Genomic DNA, 21,363 nt, shown 5'->3' with positions numbered 1-21,363 from the left:
GACGAGTGTGGACGTTCCACACTGTCCTCGCATCGATTTACCCCGATGGCGCCGCTAATATGTTCCACGCATACGAGGCACTTTCCCATGGGTTTCATCGCCGATTTGAAACACTTTAAATGGAACAATCGCGCATATTTTTAGTGCGGAACTAAATTATTCCTCAGTGAGAGCACGCTGACATCTGTGGGACTGCACGCATGAGCCGAACAAGAAGCTATAAATCACCTGTTTACTGAACTCCAGGATGTTTCTGGAGCCGGGATTGAACCAGCAACCGAGTCACTGAGACCCCACAACGCGGATAGGAAATGACAGAAACTTGTTTGGAGACATTTATTTGAGATTGTTTATATATTTTCTGCTTCCTTTACAAGGTCATAGAAGAGACGGCGCTTTCCTGCTGTGCCACAAGTTGGCCACTAGAGGGAGACTCCTATAGCAGCTTTATTTTGTGAAAAATTGAGAATATTCCGAAAACAACCTCTCACAGACACAGTTTTAAGTTATGATGTGCACAGATAGATGATTTTTTTATTGAAATCATGTTTCCATGTTGGGTGGATGGATTCGAGGCTGTCAGGGGTCCATCCATCTTCAGCACATAGCTCTATAATCGGAAAAATCCAGCCAGGAATTTTGCCCATTTCACGGCCCGGATCAGCAGGGGTGGAGTGTGTGTGATAAAAGAACAGCGCGGATTCGGTTCTGGATTGAATCCTTGTTACGAACCAGCCAAAAGGGCTCAGCGGCCTGGGAAAATGAAACATTCTTGTCCTACTGGGAAGGTCTCTGGGCTTGATAAAGACGTGCGGGGATTCTGGAGAACCTGTTTCCCTCCCAGAGGTTTACACTTCCTGGAAATGATCACCTGTAATCACCAATTTAAGCTTTTGTCCCAAATCCTCCCTTTAAAAAAATGGCTGAATTCACCAATCAGTCAGGAAAGATCTGAAAGTTCCTATTTGATTTCCAATAGCGGCGAAGCGTAAATTCAACAAAAATAATGACCAGAACCTGCAGCTGCTGGATCACCTGAAACCAGACTAGCCGTCATCTCTGTGTGTCCGTGGGGGAGACTGGGAGGACTGGTTCACTCACCTGTCTCAAGACGGGGACGATGGCGTCTTCGTCCAGCTCCTGGAGGGACAAGACAGCCGTGTGAAGGACCAACACCCCTGGGGGAGAACATCCTCTAAAAACAGGTTTTTACCGCCTGTTTACTGGCAAACGTGCCTTTAAAGCAAAGAATGCGCGCAAGGCACCAAATCTTCCTCCACATTTATTTAATTCTTTTGCAGTTTTAAACCAATTCGAGTTTATTTCATATTTCACTTTTGCCGGTCTCCCATTTAGCTGCTGGAGGAGCGGCAGGAGAAGGGGGTGAGTCTTGGATGAGCAGCATTAATGGCTCTTCAGCTTCCTGCTGCTGCTCACACAGCTGGACCGTCCAGAGATGTTGGGGGTGGGCGGAGTCACAGGCAGCTCCAGGCCAAGTTCCACTGTCTTCATCTCCAGGGAGGGGTGCACGGAGGCCCGGGCGGCGCTGCTGAGGGAGGACCTTCAGGACCGAGAGAGGGATCACAGCAGAAGATGGAGGACAGCAGCGACACTTCGATGACACGGGGGCTCAAATAAACTGGCTGACCTGAGAGAGGCGGAGCTGCGGGCGGAATTTAACAGGGAACTACGTTTGCTGCTGGGCGTCGAGGGCAGAGACGGAAAGGACAGATTGGCCTGAAACCAACAAATACACGTTAACGTTGGGATTTCTATCATCAACCCCCACACTCAGCTCTTTATACCTCCAGGTAGTGACTTTCGAACGCGGATCTGAGGTCAGGTTTGTCCTTCATGGCCTCGTGCAACATTCTGTCCCTGCTCCTCCTGAATTCCTTCATCTGCTTCAGCGCCACGGAGTCCAAACCCTCACAAGCGCTGCCTGATGAGTGGATCTCCCTGGACAACCTCGAGCACTGGAACAGTTCGGAACAGTTGAAGGAGGCCCCTAAAGCTAACATGTACAAGCCTCCAGGAGCATATTTTACACAGTTTCATACTATTTAACCACACTTTCTGGGCAAGCGGAGGGCAGGAAACAAGCAGAAATACTCCACCATGGCTGTGAAGGTAAACAGGAACGGGAAAAACATTACGGTGAGCGTTTGTTTGATGTCTGACCTGCTTTGTGGTTCTGCTGATCTTCTCCTGCTGGGATGAAAGGTCCTTCTTTAGCTTGAAGACGAAGGACTTTTTGTGCTCCGTCTTATCTTCCTCCACCTGCAGCTCTTTCTTCAGGGAACTCTCCAATAGATTGTTGAAATCCTGGAGGCAGGGGGCACACACACACACACACACACACACACACACTTAATTACAGGAAATGTGATATTGATAAAAGATGAGGACTTTGAGGGGACTTTGCTTCGGCTGACCTCTGTGTCCTGGTGCAATTCTTGGATCTGTCTTTTCTTATAATTCAACATCTCCTCAAGCGTCTTCACCTGCTCTTCTACTGTCTCGTCTCCTCGGGACTCCGGACCTAAAAGAAAAGGGTGAGAATGACTTTGTGATCGGCTGTTGCTCCCAGAAAAGAGAGACATCACCTATATGAACCCTGGGCATGAGAAACGCTGAACCCCGTGGCAATGCACTCTGGGATTTGTAGTTTATGGTCTTTGTGTGGAATTATATCTCCTACTTTGTGCTTGAAACTGAGTAAGGAAATAGAGGAGTGTGTGACTCTTGGGGATGATGATGGCTGATTTGGGCCCTGATCAACAGATCACTCTTACTGGATTCATCCACTTGTTGGAGGGATTTGCGAAATGCGGAGTTGCAGCTGCTGATCAACTGCCCGGCGTTCTGCAGGGCTTTGTTTTCCTGCTCCATCTTGTGGATTTTAGCGTCCAGCAGGTCCGCCTTCTGCCTGAGCTCCTCTCTCTCCTGTGCGGCCTGATGAAAAGTTGAAAGAGCAGAGATTCAGCAGGTTTCAGCAGATTTAAATCCGTTTTTTCTTTTCATGGTTAGACACAAATCTGCCGAGTGGACTTTAGTCAGAAACTTGGCTTTAATCTCAAGGAGTCGAGAAGTTTTAATCTAAATTCTGTGTTTAAGGTCCAAGCTTGACACCTCTGTGATGTAGTAAGCCTGCGATCTGTCCTGCTCCCCTCCAGGAGGCGCTGTAGAGCTCATCATGACCTCATGGTAGTTTTCCATCCCCTTGATCTCTGTCAGTTTCTCATTCAGTTCCAGGCTGGGACACAATTGATTGCAGTCAGATTCAGCAAATGTTGCGATAATGTTCCGAGAACCCGACAAAAACACAAACCTGAGTCTCTGTCTTTCCTCCTCGCTGGTTTTGAGCTGCTGGCTGAGCATTTTTCTGAAGATCATGATGTCATCCTCCCTCTCCTTGATGGTCCTCTGCAGGTCCAGCTTCCTCTTCTCCAGAGAATACACGCTGTCCAGCTGGCTGAACAGCAGATCCCTGACGCGCTTCACCTCGACCTTCAGGATGTTGTTCTCCACCATGGTGTCCTGGTGACCAGCGTGAGAGGTCAGTGTCTGCTCAGCACGGGGCTTTCAAACTGTTGACTGCTACTGATTCAGAACGATACCCGTGTGATACCTGCTCCACGCAGACCAGTTTGTTCAGCTCCTTCTCGCTGGTGTCGCAGATCAGCATCAGCTCCTCCACCGTGTTGCTCAGATCTCTTCTGTGGGTCTCCGACTTCTCCATCTTGTTCCTCAGACTCCGGATTTCATCCTGCCGGTGAAATGGTCGGGACGTGTTGACTGTCTGACAACAGAGACCCTTGCTGCCGTGGCGACCACACCGACCTCGGCCTCCTTCAGGATGCTGCTGAGTGCGGCGGCTGACTTCTTCTTCTCCTCCACGTCGCCGGTCAGCTCGGCAATCTTGGCCTCTAATATTTGCTTTTCATCTGACTGTACGTCACCTCTGAGCAGCGAGAGCTTCAGTCCTAAGCTGGAGAGCTGGTTCTCCTGGAAAGTTCAGTGAAATGACAGAGGTGGGAGCACCCAGGGGTGACGGTGGGGAGATCGTTCCGTGGGAGCGTACCTGCCCTTCGACGGTGCTTCGCTGGGCAGAGAGCTCGTTCTCCAGGCTCCTCATCTGCTTCTCCAGCCTGGTGATTTCCGTTTTATTGCTTGAAACCCGCGCTGTAGTATCCTTCTCCTGGGTCCTGAGGGTGTTCAGTTCTTCTTTGTGGCAAAAAAGCTCCTCCTGGTGCTCCTGCAGCTGATCCTCTAACCTCTAAGAACAACGGAGGTGAGAAAAAAAAAGGCATCATGTAATTTGAAGATGAAAAATAAGTCTTTATTTGACAGGAAGCTGTCGTTGTTGGGCTGCCAACCTTCATTGCCAGCTCCTCCTCATTGAGGAACTGGTCCATCTGTGCGGCTCTGTCTTCCTGGTTGAGGGAGCTCTGTGTCAGCTCTTCGAGTTTCTCCTCCAGGGCGAAGTTATGGATGGCGACGTCCTCCAGCCTGCGAACAGACAGAGCTCGTGTACCACAGAGCGCCTTAACGGTGGTGGGATGTGGAACTGGACGCACCTCTGAGTGTTCTCCTCCATCTCTCGCTTCATTCTGGAGATGTTGGACTTCCCGGCCTCCACGTCGGAGATCGCTCTGTCCCGCGTAGCTTTGCAACTCTCCGTCTACGAGACAGAAACGGTCCCTCAGCGCTCCCCAAACCTAAAACCTCCGCCAGGCTCCTGATGTGGCCCTGACCTCGTCCTTCAGCCTGCTGCACTTCTTCTCCTGCTCCTTCACGTCCTGCTGCAGCCGGAAAGCTTGCCGCCTGGTTTTACTCAGGCTCAGTTCGGTTTCCCTGTTGTTCTTCGACAGCGTGTCCAGCAGATGTTTAGCCTCCGCAAGGGTGAAATTCCTTTCTCTGATGGTCTGCCTGTGTTGCGCAAGTTTCTGCTCGAACAAAGAACACAAATGCGACTTCGCAATAGGGATTGCGCAACGCCTGCAGCCTGGGTTTGTTCTAAAATCAGATGTATCAGATGAATATACAGCATTTGTTTACCGCGGCACAGGTCTGACTGTCAGTATCCTGCTGCTTCATCTGCGTGACGATGTTTTCCCACCACTGCGTGAGCTGGTTCGTCTCCAGGATGGTCTGGCGTACCTCCTCGGTGATTTTATCCATCGCAGCCTGGAAGGAAAACAGTGGGCCAGATTCACGAAGCGTTCTTACGAACAAATTTGTTCTTAAGTCCCACTTACGAACAGTTGACGAAGATTGTGGCATTCACCAATTTCTTCTTATCCTGGATTTATTCGTAGGTAAGAACAAATCCTACGAACACTCAGGAGTACTCTTGCGCACATTTCAGTGCCGACATGTTGGCATGGTTGTGTTTTCTTCTCTTGTGCAGTTCAATAAAATTCAATATTACAATGATAATTCTGTCATATTTATTTCTTTATTTGTTTATTTCCTATTTTTGGTGATTTACGGAGAATTTTAAAATTACGTAAATGTGCCAATGACTTAACATTAATCAACCAAATTGGAAACCATGCCAAAACTGTCTTTTTATTTGATTTTATCTTGATTTATTTTATTAGGGGATCGAGGATATGCCCTGGTTGTTGACACCACTGACCAACCCTCAGACTCCACAGGAGTTTTATTCAATCAGATGCATGCGCGCAGTCGCTCCACCATTGAACGCACCATCGGCATGTTAAAGGGGCGCTGGATGTGTTTGGACACAGAGCCACAACCCCGTGAGGATGTGCGTCCTGACGCAATGATGGGGCCAGACTGCAGGCACGCGGTTCACGTTCGAGCGCGATTAATTGCCCGTTTGTGAATAAAATGCATTATCGTCACAATCCGAGCACAGCTTTTACACGTTTATTTTTTTTACATTCTTCTTTTTTTTACATTCTCGTTGATTTCTTTAAGCGTGTTGGCTATAGTCATCCGGGTTGAGGCAATTTTATCAAGCGTGTTAGCCATCCTTTCTTGATTGTTCAACACGGCATCAGAAATCAGGCGTTGAAAGGCAAGCTTTGGGCATTTTGCTTTCGGCATTTTGCTGCTTTTTGCTCTGTCTATGTACAGGGCCCTGCTGTAGTTCCTTTTATGGGCATTAGTGGGCGGTGACTTATGCTAACCGTATGTTAATTAGACTCACCTGGCACGCGCTCTCAACTTACAAGTAGATGGCATTCATCAATCTAAGAACACAGCTGCGAACAATTCTGAGGCTTACGAACGCGTTGATGAATCTGACGTAGGGCTTTCTTAAGGAACTTCTTAAGAACAACTTAAGAAAGAATCTAAGAAGATTCTTAAGAACATATTGGTGAATGAGGCCCAGTGTTTTTACAGACGCCGCTTCGGTCTGACTCTTCAGAGGAGAAGCAAAGGAAATTGCTGAGTGATTGTGGTATTTACTGACAATCGGCTCTTTTCATACATCTGTTCACAACACTGAGATTCTGAGTGTTTTCTTACACCACCTGTACAGATTGGGTCTCCGTCCATTCTTTATTGAGTGCTTTCCGCTTCTGTTTGGCCTCCAGATTCTTCTTCTCTATAGCCAGAGTAAGCGACTGTAAAGAGACAGTTTAAACAGCTCCTGGTGAGTGAAGATTTAAATGTTTATCTCAGAAATCAGAGGTATGGGCAACTTTATGCGGCTGTGTTGTCTTTTCTTTTTTACCGTGATCTTCTGCTCATCTTGCTGGGCATACTTCATGATCACCATGATGTCCTCCTCTTGACGTGATGACTCTTCTAGGAAGGCATCCAAGATCTCTCGATCCCAGTTCTTCTGGTTCCTGAACTCATCTAGCTTCTGCCTGGCCCTGAAGATTTGGTTCTGAAGATACAGACAAGGGATAAATCGCACACTTTTGGAGCCAGTTTTCTCTTTTTGCCTCTGTGAGCTACACACAAACCTCCTGCGTGCTTCTCCTGTCTCCTAGAGATCTTTGCTCTTTATTGATTTTAGAACTCTCCCCTGTCAGGTGACCTATTTCTCTGTCTTCCAGAGCTGTGAGGTGTTTCACCGACTCCACTTCTCTTTCTTTAGCCTGTCCCAGAGCCTGGATGCAGAACAAAACCAAGAATCAAGAAAAGCAAAATAATCCACTTGCAGCTACATCATGACCTGCACTCACGTCGATGGTTTTCAGCTCCTGTCCAAGATTCTTGAGCATTCCATTCATATAGTCCTGTTCATCCTCATGCTTTTCCAGGTCATTATTTAGTTGGGTCAACTGCAGCTCTGCTTTACGGATCTGCAGGACGGAGCAGTGACGTCATAACGTTTCTTTCACTGACCCATCTCTGTCACACATTAACCTTCAGTTGTGAGGGTTTTATCGTTTGCACATAGTTAGACTAGCATTCATCCAGGAACTCTGAGACATTCCACACACATCTAAAATTCATTCCCAACCATTTGGACGCACCTCTTCAATCAAAGTTTTGTTTTCTGCGTTCGCTTCCGGGACGTGGAACGAATCGTCCCAACACAACTCCGTCAGAATCTTCCCAGAAATGTTCTTCATTGTTGTTCTAAATGTTTAATCCGATGAATTATGGGGGCTTTTCTCTCGCCGAGTCTCGGCTCTGGTCTATTTGTTGTTGCCTCCCAGGTCTCCATTAGCAACCGCACGTGCCGTGTCACATGGTCACCGCGAGGAGGCAGCGCGAGGCTGGTACTGCTGCAGAACTGGAGATTTTATACAAAATCGATCAAATCTTTTAGAAAAACAGTTTATCAAGTTTATCTACCTTTAGGGGCGTATTGAGTAAAGCATTTTTAAGGAGGGTTTTATTTTTATTAGAGGTTTTGTTATTTTTATGGCATGTTTACCTCATATTCTCTTGTATGTTAATGTAAGAAATAACAGAAAAGAATGTTCACTGCATTGATACAGATTTATAAAAAGGATTTCTTAAAATATTGAGCATACAAATGAAATTACATGGACGACAACAATTAAATGAGCCAGAAACCTGAAAAGTATTTGTAAATTCATCAAAATTATAACTTTATCATGTTCAAGTTTTAAATTAGCCCGTTCGGGATTTTTCTAGCAAAAAAAGCCATTTTTAAACAGAGTTCTATCATAATAAACAGTTTTCTACTAAAACAATTATTCCTCTATTAACCACTGATTAAGTGAATTAGTTAAAGAATGTGTTGATATTAAATAACTGGTTTGGAGGACATGAATGCCAAAACCACAGTTATGAGGAAAAACATGAAACAGGAATCAAGAGAACCTATTTCTAAAGGGAAAAAAAGCCATAATAACAAGCAAATTTTATACTAAAGCCCCCAGAATTAAAAAGCAAGAAAAAAAGAGGCCTGGAAGCTTTAGATACTGTACCAAACTGAAACATTTATTCTTAACTTTAAACATTTGCATTCAAACAAACACTATTATGCTTAAAAATTACAATCATTATTTCATACTGACTTGATGCACAAATGTATTACAAGAAACCAGGAATGCACAAAAGAGTATTAAAATCATTTATTTAAAGAACATGCCCTCCTGAGCCCTGATGGTTTAGATTACAATTCAGACGTAAGTTGATCAATCTGCTAAAATGGTGATTCGTGCGTCGGCTCCTCTTACGGGCGCGCACAGAAGCTCAAATACTTCAGGTAAAAGTTTAAACCACCACAAGTTGACCAACAGATATATGCCTTTTTATACCTGTAAATACTCGCAGTCACACATGCGCTCACACACACACACACGCGCACGCACATATAAAGTCTCTGCTGTGTAAAATATTTCAGTCCTGAGGATTGAAAAGGCAACATATTTCTCAGCTCAGTGTCGTTCACTCATTCCCAGTTTATCTAGAACCTTCACCTTGACCATCCCTTTGTGAACGCGGCCGTTAAACTGCTGTGCTTTTGGTACCGATGTGAGGCCGCGCAAACTCCACAAAGTCGTCGATGAGGACAGGCCACGCTCCTGGTAAACAAAGGTAACAACGGTAACAGGGATAAAGAGCCTTCACAGACCTTTCATCAGAACGCACAAACCTTCTTCGTCATAATTCGACATGTCATCTGTGATCATTGTGCTGAAGTCTAATAAGAGGTTCCAGGTGTCCTTAGGAATTGATTTTTTGTGATGTTCCTGCAAAGGATGTTGAAGGAATTTAGTGAGAAGTAACAACGTCCCAGTTTTCTGACAATCTAGACCAACGGTTAGGAAGAAATGATCAAACTTACAAGTAAAAATGTGTTCCACAAATCCAGGAACTTGAATCTCCCAGATAATATTAAATTCCAATATGCAATTGCCATGTCTAAATCTTGGGAGATACAAAAGGGGAAAATAGTCAGCATACAACAAACATTTAAGCCACAGAAAAGCCAGGAAAAGATACTCACCCAAACCTTTCTGGCCAGGATTCTTTGCAAAATTAAATGTAAACTGGTAAAAGTCCTTAAATTTCCCGTGATCCTTTAGCTCTTGCTCCATCTTAGGCAGCTGAGTTTTAAGCTTGTCTATGCTATCACACCTAACAAGAGATAAGAGAGTGACTACTGAAACTGTTGAGTGGATTACCGCACATATGTAGAGGGCACACAGGCCAAATGAACCCCCAGGAAAAACATTCTCACCCCTGTGCTGCCATCCCCTCCATAAACTCTTGTTTGGAAAATTCACACTGTGTCGCTGCCCTGAACTTCCAGGCTATAAGCAGGACACTTAAACTGGCTGGGTCCAAGGTCAGGTCATCACAGAACTGCTGGATCCCATCAATGCCAATCTTATTGTCATCATGAGGATCTAAACGTGTGGGTGAAGATTAGATGGTTATCAGCTTGGTTAAACAGGGAAACAATGACCACAACAACAACAATGTGCCACAAAAAACACCTCTATATCTGTTGTAGAGCTGCTCGAGCTTCTTCTTATCTAAAGCCCCCTTTAGATTAGGAACATAGAGCTCGGGATTTTGGAAAAACTTATCAGTGGCAACATCTAGTTTCCAGTCATTCTGTGCCAGACAGGTCAACGCAGTCTTCTCACTGGATTGTGTAAAAATCATGAACTGACGAACTTTATCCTTCTGTGAGGACTTCAGCTTGTTCTGGAAAATACAAAACATGCACCACACTGAACAACACACTTTACACCACTGAGAAAAACACGTCATATCACGTCCATTTCACAGCAATTCCACTCCTAGCAATGAATGCTAACCTGACAACACAGGCTGTGCGCACACTGGGTCCAAACTGTTGGAATTTACATTTACTAAGATGAACTATAACCTACCCTTAGCTGAACAAACCTTACTCTGTAGCAAGGTGCACGGATAAATGTGTTGTCAAGCGCATTGGAGACAAACAGAGTTAGAAATGTTAGCGAGCTAACTAGTCTGACAGTCGGCTAGTTAGCTCAGGCTAAGATAAGTATTAGTAGTAGTATTTCATGCCAAGGACAAAATAAATCTAAGGCCGTACACACGACATTTTCCCTCTCCCTCTTAGTGACTCAAAAGCGCTACTTAATCCTCAAGGCTCAACAATAAAAATAAAAACATCTTACCATATTTGTTGTTGCCCGTCTACGTTTCCTCCCATCTAGCTAGCTACCGCCTGTAAAGTTTTTACAAGCCACGGAAAAGGTGTTTCCGGTTTTAGCTTCCCTTTATGGAAAATAAAAGTCCCATTTAGGCGCTGCTTGCTTTTGCACTGCCAATATCGTCAAAGTTGTTGAAACAGGGTGTAAAAAAAGAGTCTAATACATCATCAGAACATTCTGTTTTTTTAATAACGCTTCGAGGTCGGACACATAATTTTAGAACTTGTTCGTTGACTTTTATTTTGAAGGAACCTGGCGAAGGTCGTTTGGGTGTAAAATGACGGAAGCGGTTTGATTATTCCACGTTTTTTGTTGCCAGACTTCCGTCTGGATGTTTAGAAGTACGTTAAATCGATTTCTCAACAAATGGAAATCGTACAGACATCGGTTTGTGCCATGGATCGCACTGAATCTTTCCAAAAATGAGAAAACTCTGCGGCAGGTGTCGGAACGCTCCAAAGACAAACTCACCCCGGATGCCGAGGTTTCACGGGCGCTGCTGCAGCTCTTCGGAGTCCTGCTCGACAGGGCTGAACACCGCGACGCCCGGGGAGCTCAAAATAACTTTAAAAGGTTAACAGGTCAGGAAGATCACTGTAGGGGGGACTTGATATGCGGGCATGATGCCATGTTTCAAACTCTGGGATTCTGCATTGACCGGAAGCCAAGTTCTTTAGCCTTTGCAGGGACCGGGGTGTTTGTCACCAAGGGATTGGTGCCCAAAGGGGCAATAGTTGCCATGTACCCTGGCACCGTCTATCAGCCATACGAACCGATTTTCTTCCAGTCCATCAGAAACCCCTTTGTGTTCAGATGTATTGATGGCATTTTGATTGATGGGAACGACAAGGGCATCTCCAAAATGGTCTTCAGGTCATGCAGTGGCAGAGACAGAGTGGGGTTCTTCATGGTGTCTGACGTCAGCTGGCTCACAAATGACCCCCTGAACCCACTTGCTGTTGGGCAGTATGTGAACAACTGCTCCAATGAGCGTCCTGCTAACGTGTGCTACCAGGAGTATGATGTGCCGGATAAATTCCCCATTGAGCTCCGCCAGTATCTGCCCAATGTCAACTTCAGGCAAGAGGTGCAGGCTCCTCTGCGCTGCGTTGTCCTTGTATCCCTCAGAGACATTATAGCAGGGGAGGAACTCTTCTCCAACTATTACACTATTGTGCATTAAAGTCAAAGCAAAGTGTAGAGCTTTAGTGTCCAAAAATTGAAACATCCTAACTGTTATAATGCTTCACAACGAAGTTTAACAATAAACATGTTTAAATAACCTATGTGTGTTGCACTGGAGTGGAGGCTAACTAAAATCATGCTTATTTAATGCAGCACATTTTAAAATGAGATAAAGTTGTTAGACCAGTTGTGCGGCATATTGAGAAACAGCTTCAGGTTAATTCAAAGTCTTGAATCAGTTCATGTTAAAGTGTAACTTTTATACTTAAGTTATGTGTTTTTTAATTAACAATGTTATGTGAATACACCTGAACAGAGCCATGTGTAATATAAGACAACGTGGATTAAGCACCATGTTATAATGCATTTTGGAAGTGTTAAACAGCCTGAAGATTATTATTTACCAGCGTTTTTATTCCAGCCATTTGTATTCGCCAACTCATTTGAACCCTGAAATGCGTTTGCGTAATTTCGCCCTTTGTTTTTTGATTTATCAGAGCCGCCGTAGATACCGAAGTACTATCAATTACTGCAACATTACTCCGCTGAGAAATGTAGTGCTGAATAATTTTAAACGTTTTCAGCGGTTATGGAACGGTAAAATTGTACATATACGGTTGTGAATAAAAAAATAACCACGTTAAAACACCGCGCCGGTCAACTGAGTGGAAATTGCGGCCCAAATACGGCACAGAGTTCCACATTGAAATGAGTCCGGCCACATAAAGGCAATAGGCATCACAGTCAACGATCTTTCCAGTCGCATGCTCAGGTCGGGAACGGATCATGTCTAGCGATTCTGCTGATTACAACAGGTAAAAACCTCACAAACCTCCCCGTTTTCACCCATTCCCTGCCGGGCCGCGTCTGTACACCCGTCACGGCGATTTGAGGCGTGATTTTAGGCCGAATTTCGTGACGAACTCGTCCTGCCGAGTAGGCCGCGGCCATTATCCTAGTCAGGACCGTTAGCTACCTGATTGGCACCGTGTCATCGCGCGTCTAAATCGCCCTTAAAGGCCATTTTTCCATTAAAATCGCCCGGTTTATACACGTCGAGACGCATATCGCTTCTAGGGGACGCTTATTTCTGCTGAAAGGAGCGGGTTTTCAGCGGCGGGTGCCGGCGTGCCTATGCTAGCTCGGCTCTATTATAAGAGTGGCGGCACAGGCCTGATTGTCGGACATATTGGCTAATAGGGGGAAGCTGAACTCCATGTTGAGAACGCGCTGCCGAACGTGTACGTGGGCCCCAAAATGCTCCTTATTCCCGGGGTAACGTGGATCGCGACGAGTGTGTCGGTCGATGTGCCCTCGATTCGGGGTTATATAACCGGAGGAAGAGGCGAAGCAGGTAGTTTTACCCCTCCGCTCGAGACGTTTGACACGTGCGCTCGCCGCCAGTGAGGCGCTCTCATGGGCGGCCACCGACGGCCCCATGACGGCGCTTCTGACGTCAAATTTACCGCCGGCTAACGGGGTATTTGCCCTCTCCTACAGCTCAAAAGACCATGGGGGGCCAGATGGAATGGAGCCTGATGGTATCATCGAGGTATGTTCATCGCCCGGTGTATATTTCGGGTTTGTAATTTGCATATCTGACCGGTTGGGTTGTATTGTTCTTTATTTCAGAGCAACTGGACCGAAATTACAGACAATTTTGATGACATGAACCTGAAGGAGAGTCTTCTCAGGGGAATATATGCATATGGTTTTGAAAAGCCCTCTGCCATTCAGCAAAGGGCAATTATTCCTTGCATTAAAGGTACGTGCTTACGTCCTCTCCCTAGCTTGACTAGATTGTGTTTTGAGTGAAGTGATGCTTTACCATCTTTCGGGACTTACCCAACAATGGGGATACCTTTAATTTCCACTGATCACTCTAATCTGTCACCATTTTTAAGGCCATTTTCTTGCCTTTTATGTTTAAAATGTGAGATGCGTTTTGGTTTGATCTCCTCATTTCCCACTAGGTTATGATGTCATTGCCCAGGCCCAGTCCGGCACTGGCAAGACGGCCACGTTTGCCATCTCAATCCTTCAGCAGCTGGAGATTGATCAGAAGGAGACCCAGGCTCTGGTGTTGGCCCCCACCAGAGAACTGGCCCAGCAGGTAACCCTGATGCCATGTTGCCACTGTCGGAGGCATAAATGGTGCATTTGAGTACCGACGTTGACTTTAAAAGTTGGTCTAGTCAAATGCTGTCGCTGAGGAGAGTGATATGATGGCACACCATCTTTCGGGACTGACTCTTGCAATGGAGAGCCTATAACCTTCACTGATCACTTAACCTTTTGTGGTAAATCTCCTTTTTATGTGGTTGAGTCGCATCGTCCTCAGTCTCCTGCCTCCACCTCCGCAGATCCAGAAAGTCATCCTCGCCCTAGGGGACTACATGGGGGCAGCATGCCACGCCTGCATCGGCGGGACCAACCTTCGTAACGAAATACAGAAACTCCAGGCCGAGGCTCCACACATAGTGGTGGGCACACCGGGCCGTGTGTTCGACATGCTCACCAGGGGGCATCTGTGTGAGTGTTGGTGGGGCGTAAAGGTCTGCGGAGGCGGTTGGGGGCTGGAGGATGACGCGGCTGGCCTGTCGTTGCAGATTCGAAACTGATCAAGATGTTCGTCCTGGATGAAGCCGACGAGATGTTGAGCCGAGGGTTCAAAGATCAGATCTACGAGATCTTCCAGAAACTGAGCACGAACATCCAAGTGAGTGTCTTGGACTCGACCTTGGCCTCGCGGCGCCGTCCTCCTTCCACACGAACAGAAGTCTGCTATAACCGTGTGGTCCAGATGGCCTGTTTCATACGTTCATGCTAGCAGAATGTTGGCTGGAAGGAGATGATCGCGCACCGCACCGAGCACGAGATGTCGTCGAACCTCTTTCTTAATGTTCGTTGGCGTCCATCTCGAGGTGCCGTGCCACATTTAGCGCAGCGCTCCGTCTGTTTTGTTTATCGACGCCTGTTTCTTGTCCTGTTTCCCTCAGGTAGTTTTGCTCTCTGCCACCATGCCAGCGGAAGTGTTGGAGGTGACCAAGAAGTTCATGCGGGATCCTGTTCGCATCCTGGTGAAGAAAGAAGAGCTTACCCTGGAGGGTATCAAGCAGTTCTACATTAATGTGGAACGAGAGGTGTGTGTGTGTGTGTGTGTGTGTTTTGAAATGGAAGCCTTCTCTCCAAAAGCACCCTGCTGGAACTGCAGGAGCCGGACCTCACTGGTTTAGCTCATGTGGCCATGTAAGCACGGGTACACCAGGGAAGGAGAACAAAGGCACAGGGTTGAAGATGAGGCATTGGGGGGACCTCTTTCTTAATGTCCAGTGTCTTCTGCCTCAAGATCCTGTGTCACATGACTCCCACCGTGGTCCCCTCGACCTCTGCTTTACATGCCTTGTTTTCCCGTCTCCAGGAGTGGAAGCTGGACACCCTGTGTGATCTGTACGAGACGCTGACCATCACCCAGGCTGTCATCTTCCTCAACACCAGGAGAAAAGTCGACTGGCTGACGGAGAAGATGCACGCGCGGGACTTCACCGTCTCCGCTCTGGTAGGCGCCTCGACGCCGCTCTCGTGTTCTGCGCCTCCCTGTTTGGTGACGCCCGCTCACAGAACTCATCTCTCCACCCCTGGCAGCACGGCGACATGGACCAGAAGGAGCGCGACGTGATCATGAGGGAGTTCAGGTCCGGCTCCAGCAGAGTGCTGATCACTACTGACCTCCTGGTGAGTCCCGGTGCTGACCTTCCACCCAAAAACGTCTTCAGACCTGCCGCCGTCCTGACGTGACCCAGCGGACTGACCTTTTTGGGAGATCAGGGCTCGTTCTCCACAATGGGTTCCCCTCTAATGGGAGCCTGTTACTTATTAACGAGCAACACTTATTACCAGCCTGTTCTGGGGGGCCGGCGCCTAACGGGTTCTGTCTTGTCTTCAGGCCCGTGGGATTGATGTCCAGCAGGTGTCCCTGGTCATTAACTATGACCTCCCCACAAACCGAGAGAACTACATTCACAGGTAGGCTGCAAGTGCCCCCAGTGCGTTTCTCCTTCCCCCTTGAGACTAACGCGCCCGTCCTCGTCCCCAGAATCGGCCGCGGCGGTCGTTTCGGCAGGAAAGGCGTTGCTATCAACTTCGTCACCGAGGACGACAGGAGGGTTCTCCGTGACATCGAGACGTTTTACAATACAACCGTGGAGGAGATGCCAATGAATGTGGCCGACCTGATTTGAGCCCTGAGATTTTTAAAAAGGAAAAAAAAAGAAAAAAATACACACAGTGATAGCGATCGTTCACTTGCATTGTGCTTATATTATTCAAAGGGGGGGAAAAAAACTTCTCAATGCTAAACCTTGGATCAGAATTTTGGTATGTATTAAAGTGAGGCGGCTCTATGCTGGTCCCTCTCGGACTGTCGTAGACTCGAACCTTGACAGCCTGTTGGTCGGAGATACAAAGACATGGGGTCTGTAAATGTAAAGGTCCTAATCAGGTATTTCTTTCCATGTTCAATTAAGGTGTGTGTGTTTGATGTCCTCCACCATTTAGTAACTTACTTGTGGACTAAAAGGTATAAATGCTGTATAAAGTCTGCAAATTATGTTATGCTAACATATGTACGGTGTATTGTTGGCCTGCTTACTAGTCATGTTAAACTTGTAGATTCACTTGCTTTTTGTTATATTTTGTGACTTTTAATTTAATTGTACCATATTTTTTTTAAATCCCACTGGCTCTCAAATTCCTCGCCGGGCGGCCAACTTCCGCCAAGATGTGGTTTTACCCTCAGAGTTTATTGATATTTACCCCTTTGAGTTTTCTTTTTTTTTCCACCAGATTTACTCCTCCCCCAGGTTGTATGAATGTCTTAATAAAATTGAAATCGCTGTAAGGAGGCTGTGCAACCGCTTTTTCCCCGGGAGAGGGGCCCCTGCTGGAGAGCCCAGTCGAAGGTTCTTCATGGAGGGGGGGGTGGGAAATGCAGATAAAACGTCTGATTCACGAGCGCATGTCGAGGTTAATTAGCACGAGACATAATGCATCTATAAAGCGCGTTCACCGTCTGATAAATTTAAACATTCTACAACTCGTTTAGTGGAGTCAGACATTTAACTGTAATGCCGCGCCGGCGCCACAAGGGGGCAGCAGAGCTCCGGTTGGCCCGTTTGAACATCCGCTGCTTCAGACGTCCTGGCTCGTGCGCCGTCACCCGTCAGACCTCGCCGCGTGGAAACCGGTTAAGAGAAACGACGATCACAAGAAAATGAAGCCAAAAACACTTTGATTTACTCTTAAGGGAGAAGGTGACATTGTTCAGCCTGCGGTCCTCGGAACATTTGCAAGGTGCTAGAAACTAACCGCAGCGCTCGACCAACCTGGCCCACATTCGACGAATTGCACTTTCAGATGCCTCACGTGAGGCCGAAACTGTTGCCCACCTCCTCCGTGTCTGGCCTCGGAACGGGGGCGGTGGAACCCGCAAGGCTCATCCGGCCCCGTGGCCCACACGGAGGCCGCAACCTGTCCCCTTTTCTGTGTCGACGTGCGTGTTTCGCAGCGATGACTGTTGCTGCGGTTGACGGTGGGAGGAAATGAGAGCATTTTGCCCCATTTAGAAGTTCGAATCCCCAACTGTCGTGTGTTGCCAGGGTGGTAGCGCGTCAGACCGCAACGAGAGCAGCGCCACTTTCATGTATTGAAAGCTTTTAACAAAGCCTGCAGGAGGAAATGCAAGCTCGGGCATGAAGTTCCTCCAAACCAGGTTCTTCCTCTTACGTTTTCAGACGTTAAGATTCAAACAAAATGGCTCTGGAATTCAATTTTTATCCTCAAAATGAAAGATTTATACATCCATGTTTAAACATTTTCGTGCCCTTTTTGTCCCGTTTCCAGCACAAATGGGGCCGAGCATGACTGTAGCGCCACATGAGTTCTGAAATGCAAAGTCATCAAAAACCTGAATCATGAGACTAAAGCCGCCCTTAGCACACAACCCACTTCCTGAAGTGATCAGCAGTAACTGCGGCGCCCTGATCGTAAACCTTCCTTTCCTAGGTGTTTTCGTGCTCTTCTCCACCCGTCGGTGTGCAGTCGACCTCATTGCGTCGCCCCGGAGACGCAGCAGCTGTCCGCGGGACAGCTGATCCAGGCCACGTCCCGTCTCAGGAGCCGTAAATAAACACGGGCGGGCGCGTCCCCCGAAAGGTCGGCGGCGAGGAGTGAAGATCGCGACCCCTGAGAGGAAGAAAACGGCAACAAAAGGAGTGAAAACGAGAGTTCTGAGCTAATCGACAAACACGCCGCCGAGGCGATGGGGAGGTGCGCCGTCGTCATGGCAACGGCAGATGAGCACAACGTGCTTTTCAGCGGAGGCCGGATCCGTTCTGCAGAACTTTGGTGGGGGGGTGGGGGGGGGGGGGGGCGATCCGACATCCACGGAACAGGAAACAGCTTTCAGCCACTTTATTTGATCGACGTGACAGAAGTGAACACACACGTGAACACGCACGTGAACACGCACGTGAACACGCACGTGAACACGCGTCTCCCACCTCACACACACCAATAAGTTAAGGACTCGTCACTGACCAACGTTGGCTCACGTCAGCGACGCCGAGACCTGCTGCAGACACGCCCCTCGGTGGGGGGGGTGGGGGGGGTTACACCTCTTAAGGCTTTTCTTCACATTAAAAATACATTTCTGTGCATCAAATCCTCTACATTTTTTTTTTTTTCCTTAAAGAAGTGAGACGACAACAACAAGCTAACGAGGCCAAACGCGGTCGACCTCGATGACCCGCCGGGGCCGGCGGCGACCCTACAGGAAGGCGGCCTTGCAGGGGTAGGCGTTGTAGTTGTACGGCGCACAGAGCAGCGACACCTTCACGGCGGCGCAGTACAGCCTCCCCCAGAGCCCCGACGTCCTCGCCTTCACCCCCGGGTGGGTGGCCGCCGCCCACAGGGCGCCGATGTCCCCCACGTGGCCGTGCGAGGTCACCATGCGCTCGTAGATGCAGGGGTGGGACGGCGCTTTGCCCTCGCCGGAGAAGAAGGGATGCTCCTGCGGGGACACGCCGACGGCGTTGGCGCAGATGCCCATGAACACGTCGTCTATGTACAGCGAGGCGTTCAGGGTGAGGCTGGCGCGGTAGATGCGGTCCGCCACGTCCCCCGAGACCACGTATCCGGCCCCGGCCGTGTAGTCCGGGTAGGTCGACCACGGGTACATGGCCTCGGAGACGTAGTACTTGCTTTGCTTGCTGCGGTTGGGCGGCGCCCCTCTGTGGACCTTCCCGGCCCACAGGTCCGCGGCGCCCCCGCCGCCGGCGTGCCGCAGGTAGCGCACCAGGTTGGGCGTGTGGACGAAAATGTCATCGTCCGCCGTCATCAGGAAGCGGGCGTGTGCGCAGCGGTGGTGCGTCCAGTGGAACTGCAGGAGGAGCTTCAGGGTCAGGTTGTGGAAGGAGTCCAGGAAGTCCTGCTGGATCAGGTCCCCGTGCAGGAAGTCCTCCCGGACCAGCCGCTCCTGCAGGCCCGCCCGGCTCCTCCCGGTCCAGGACGGCTCCTCCTCAGGTTGAGGCGCCCCCAAGGCGAACAGCACCTTGACGGTGGCTCCCAGCGCGCTCCGGAGGTAGCTCTGGTTCCCCCAGGTGGACCTGATGGCGCTCCTCCTCTCGGCGTTCTCTGGGGAGGATTTGACAAAGAGGAGGAGCAGGACGTCCTGGTCCGCGCATTTGTCCGGGTGGTCCAGCAGGTAGCTGAAGCCGCTGAAGACCCGGGCGTCCTCGCGGGCGACGGTGAGGCTCCTGTTGACGTCGGCGAAGCTGTTGACCAGGTAGCGGTAGGAGTAGGACTTGACGCGGCTGACCACGCCGTCATCCAGCTGCTCCCAGCAGACCATCATGACCGACACCACCAGGCAGGTGGTCATCAGCTGCATGCACTGGTATTTACGGATCCGGCGGAACATCAGAACCATCGCTGGACCTGTGATCGGGCGGCGGAGCAGATGTGACGTCGGGGGAGGTGGGGGGCGTCGTTCCGGTGCCTCAGACCAGCAGGGGGCAGATTTCCCATGCTAGGATTGGCAGGGCTGAAGGTCACTGAGGGGCATCGTCCATCAGCAGGGGACCCGGAGCGCCGCTGCGGGGGGGGGGGACAAACGGCATCAAATCATGGAAGAGCAGGTGAGACGTCCACTTCCTTTTTACAGAAAGAGGAAACGCTGAAACGGTAAACCCACGCCATTTCCCAAAAACTGTCTGCGAGCACTTCCTGTTGCTAAAAATGAACCGCCGTTCTTTTAGGTGACCAAGGAGAAGAAACCACTCGTCCGCTCACTCACGCGTCGCCCGAGGCCGCCCGGATAAAAGGCCACGACCCGCGTGGCGGCGCGCTGTCGTCATTAGCTGCAAAGGCCGGCGAGAGCGAGGGGGCGGCTGAATGCAACAGCCGACGCAGCAAATGCGGCGCGGCGTGCCGGCCCATAATGGACGGGTTTAAGGTCCAGGCTGAAACCGCTGAGGGCCGTGGAAAACGCCCGCACACAAAGGACGCCGACAAAATAGCTCAGCGCTAATGAGCCAAGAAAATAGTCCGCTTCCGCCCGGGGGGGGGGGCACGGGCCCCGAGGCCCGGGAGCCCCGGGGCCATCCGATGGGGTCACCAGCCCACAGCGGCCCCGTTTCCCTGGTAACTACCGACTCCACTCAAGCGGGTGCTAGAACCACAAAGCAAAACCTGAGGTTCAGGAGACCAGACGGAACTTTAACCAGAACCTCCCCCACAACCCCTCTGGGCGCGGACCCCCCCCCCCCCCCTTCCGAGCGCACTAATGCCAGCGCCTCAGCCGTGTCTAAACCCGGCGAGCCCGTCCCCGCCGGCGTGCTCCCAGAGTCGCCGCTTGTATAAATAGATGTGAAACCCAAGCACGGCGAAACTCACCGGCAGCAACAGGTCGATCTCCGATCCTCCTCGCCCGGGCGTTCCGGCGTCCGTGCGCGGCTGGCGGCGGCTGCCTCTCTTTGCTCCTGCCCTGCTCTTCTTCCCCTGTGAGGGAGGGGGGGGGGGGGGGGGGGGTCTGTGGCTGGTGGAGGTGCGATACAGGAAGAGGGAGGAAGTCTGCTGACTGTGACGCAACTCACAACCAGCAGAGACACAACTTCCTCTTTCCTCTTCTGCTTTGAGAGTCACACAATGTCAATCTCGGAACGCGTTTCCTTTGAAGTCGGAGCCGCGGCGGCACAAAACCCCACTTCACGCCATCCGAGCGGCGCCGCGATGCCAGACCATCAGAGAATTCGCTGACTATTCTGAAGACCACACTCTCCCACGTTGACCTTTGCACACATGGTTGAGCACAAAGGCAATCTTTAACTCCGCACTCGTGGGTGCACGTGAACGCCACCGCTGACACGGTTCCTCCCGTTTTATCAGTGGTGTAAAATCTGCCCGACAGGCGCCGCCTGGTGGCCGCCCCCGGTACCGCCGCGCCTCGCTGGGAAAAAAACATGCCGATATTATCAAAATAGATTTTATTCTAGACCTT

The 21,363-nt window shown here is 49.4% G+C and overlaps 5 protein-coding genes, 1 long non-coding RNA gene and 3 other non-coding genes across 10 annotated transcripts; 6 read left to right on the top strand and 3 right to left on the bottom strand.

Annotated features, from left to right (window-relative positions):
- Nucleotides 1–1,269: 1,269 nt before the first annotated feature.
- Nucleotides 1,270–8,237, bottom strand: ccdc39 (coiled-coil domain 39 molecular ruler complex subunit). The gene is made up of 20 exons (XM_011616618.2): nucleotides 7,467–8,237; nucleotides 7,173–7,292; nucleotides 6,951–7,097; nucleotides 6,713–6,871; nucleotides 6,510–6,602; nucleotides 5,062–5,190; nucleotides 4,758–4,949; nucleotides 4,581–4,684; nucleotides 4,380–4,512; nucleotides 4,085–4,279; nucleotides 3,844–4,008; nucleotides 3,632–3,769; nucleotides 3,332–3,540; nucleotides 3,133–3,256; nucleotides 2,796–2,955; nucleotides 2,436–2,542; nucleotides 2,182–2,325; nucleotides 1,806–1,976; nucleotides 1,649–1,737; nucleotides 1,270–1,561 (listed from the first exon to the last, which is right to left on the bottom strand). Exons 1-20 carry the CDS (start codon nucleotides 7,563–7,565, stop codon nucleotides 1,405–1,407), a joined length of 2,835 nt encoding a protein of 944 aa, XP_011614920.2. The 5' UTR covers nucleotides 7,566–8,237; the 3' UTR covers nucleotides 1,270–1,404.
- Nucleotides 6,518–7,161, top strand: LOC105418149 (uncharacterized). 2 transcript variants are annotated; one of them, XR_965503.2, is made up of 3 exons: nucleotides 6,518–6,631; nucleotides 6,791–6,933; nucleotides 7,044–7,161. It is a non-coding gene; the product is annotated as an uncharacterized lncRNA (long non-coding RNA). The 2 variants fall into 2 exon arrangements; XR_965504.2 differs by having other exon boundaries at nucleotides 6,518–6,669.
- Nucleotides 8,238–8,388: 151 nt separating the features above from the next.
- Nucleotides 8,389–10,686, bottom strand: dcun1d1 (DCN1, defective in cullin neddylation 1, domain containing 1 (S. cerevisiae)). Its single transcript, XM_011616619.2, has 7 exons — nucleotides 10,587–10,686; nucleotides 9,912–10,125; nucleotides 9,653–9,821; nucleotides 9,419–9,549; nucleotides 9,257–9,339; nucleotides 9,065–9,161; nucleotides 8,389–8,993 (listed from the first exon to the last, which is right to left on the bottom strand). The coding sequence occupies exons 1-7, from the start codon at nucleotides 10,587–10,589 to the stop codon at nucleotides 8,917–8,919; spliced, it is 774 nt and encodes a 257-aa protein (XP_011614921.1). The 5' UTR covers nucleotides 10,590–10,686; the 3' UTR covers nucleotides 8,389–8,916.
- Nucleotides 10,687–10,796: 110 nt separating this feature from the next.
- Nucleotides 10,797–11,904, top strand: setd9 (SET domain containing 9). The gene has a single exon (XM_003975790.3). It carries the CDS (start codon nucleotides 10,954–10,956, stop codon nucleotides 11,803–11,805), a length of 852 nt encoding a protein of 283 aa, XP_003975839.1. The 5' UTR covers nucleotides 10,797–10,953; the 3' UTR covers nucleotides 11,806–11,904.
- Nucleotides 11,905–12,473: 569 nt separating this feature from the next.
- Nucleotides 12,474–16,707, top strand: eif4a2 (eukaryotic translation initiation factor 4A2). Its single transcript, XM_003975754.3, has 11 exons — nucleotides 12,474–12,622; nucleotides 13,308–13,359; nucleotides 13,440–13,572; nucleotides 13,781–13,920; nucleotides 14,171–14,339; nucleotides 14,417–14,526; nucleotides 14,807–14,950; nucleotides 15,229–15,366; nucleotides 15,453–15,542; nucleotides 15,754–15,833; nucleotides 15,904–16,707. Exons 1-11 carry the CDS (start codon nucleotides 12,594–12,596, stop codon nucleotides 16,046–16,048), a joined length of 1,230 nt encoding a protein of 409 aa, XP_003975803.1. The 5' UTR covers nucleotides 12,474–12,593; the 3' UTR covers nucleotides 16,049–16,707.
- On the top strand, nucleotides 13,617–13,690 carry LOC115248073 (small nucleolar RNA SNORD2). The gene has a single exon (XR_003887106.1). It is a non-coding gene; the product is annotated as a small nucleolar RNA SNORD2 (small nucleolar RNA).
- On the top strand, nucleotides 14,023–14,096 carry LOC115248072 (small nucleolar RNA SNORD2). The gene has a single exon (XR_003887105.1). It is a non-coding gene; the product is annotated as a small nucleolar RNA SNORD2 (small nucleolar RNA).
- Nucleotides 14,987–15,172, top strand: LOC115248070 (small nucleolar RNA SNORA81). Its single transcript, XR_003887104.1, has one exon. It is a non-coding gene; the product is annotated as a small nucleolar RNA SNORA81 (small nucleolar RNA).
- Nucleotides 16,708–17,082: 375 nt separating the features above from the next.
- Nucleotides 17,083–21,181, bottom strand: b3gnt5b (UDP-GlcNAc:betaGal beta-1,3-N-acetylglucosaminyltransferase 5b). The gene is made up of 2 exons (XM_003975755.3): nucleotides 20,760–21,181; nucleotides 17,083–19,958 (listed from the first exon to the last, which is right to left on the bottom strand). Exon 2 carries the CDS (start codon nucleotides 19,792–19,794, stop codon nucleotides 18,634–18,636), a length of 1,161 nt encoding a protein of 386 aa, XP_003975804.1. The 5' UTR covers nucleotides 19,795–19,958; nucleotides 20,760–21,181; the 3' UTR covers nucleotides 17,083–18,633.
- Between the last annotated feature and the right edge of the window lie 182 nt (nucleotides 21,182–21,363).

This window comes from Takifugu rubripes, chromosome 22 (genome assembly GCF_901000725.2).
Source record: "Takifugu rubripes chromosome 22, fTakRub1.2, whole genome shotgun sequence".
NCBI lineage: Eukaryota > Metazoa > Chordata > Actinopteri > Tetraodontiformes > Tetraodontidae > Takifugu > Takifugu rubripes.
This window is presented reverse-complemented; position numbering and strand designations above follow the sequence as displayed.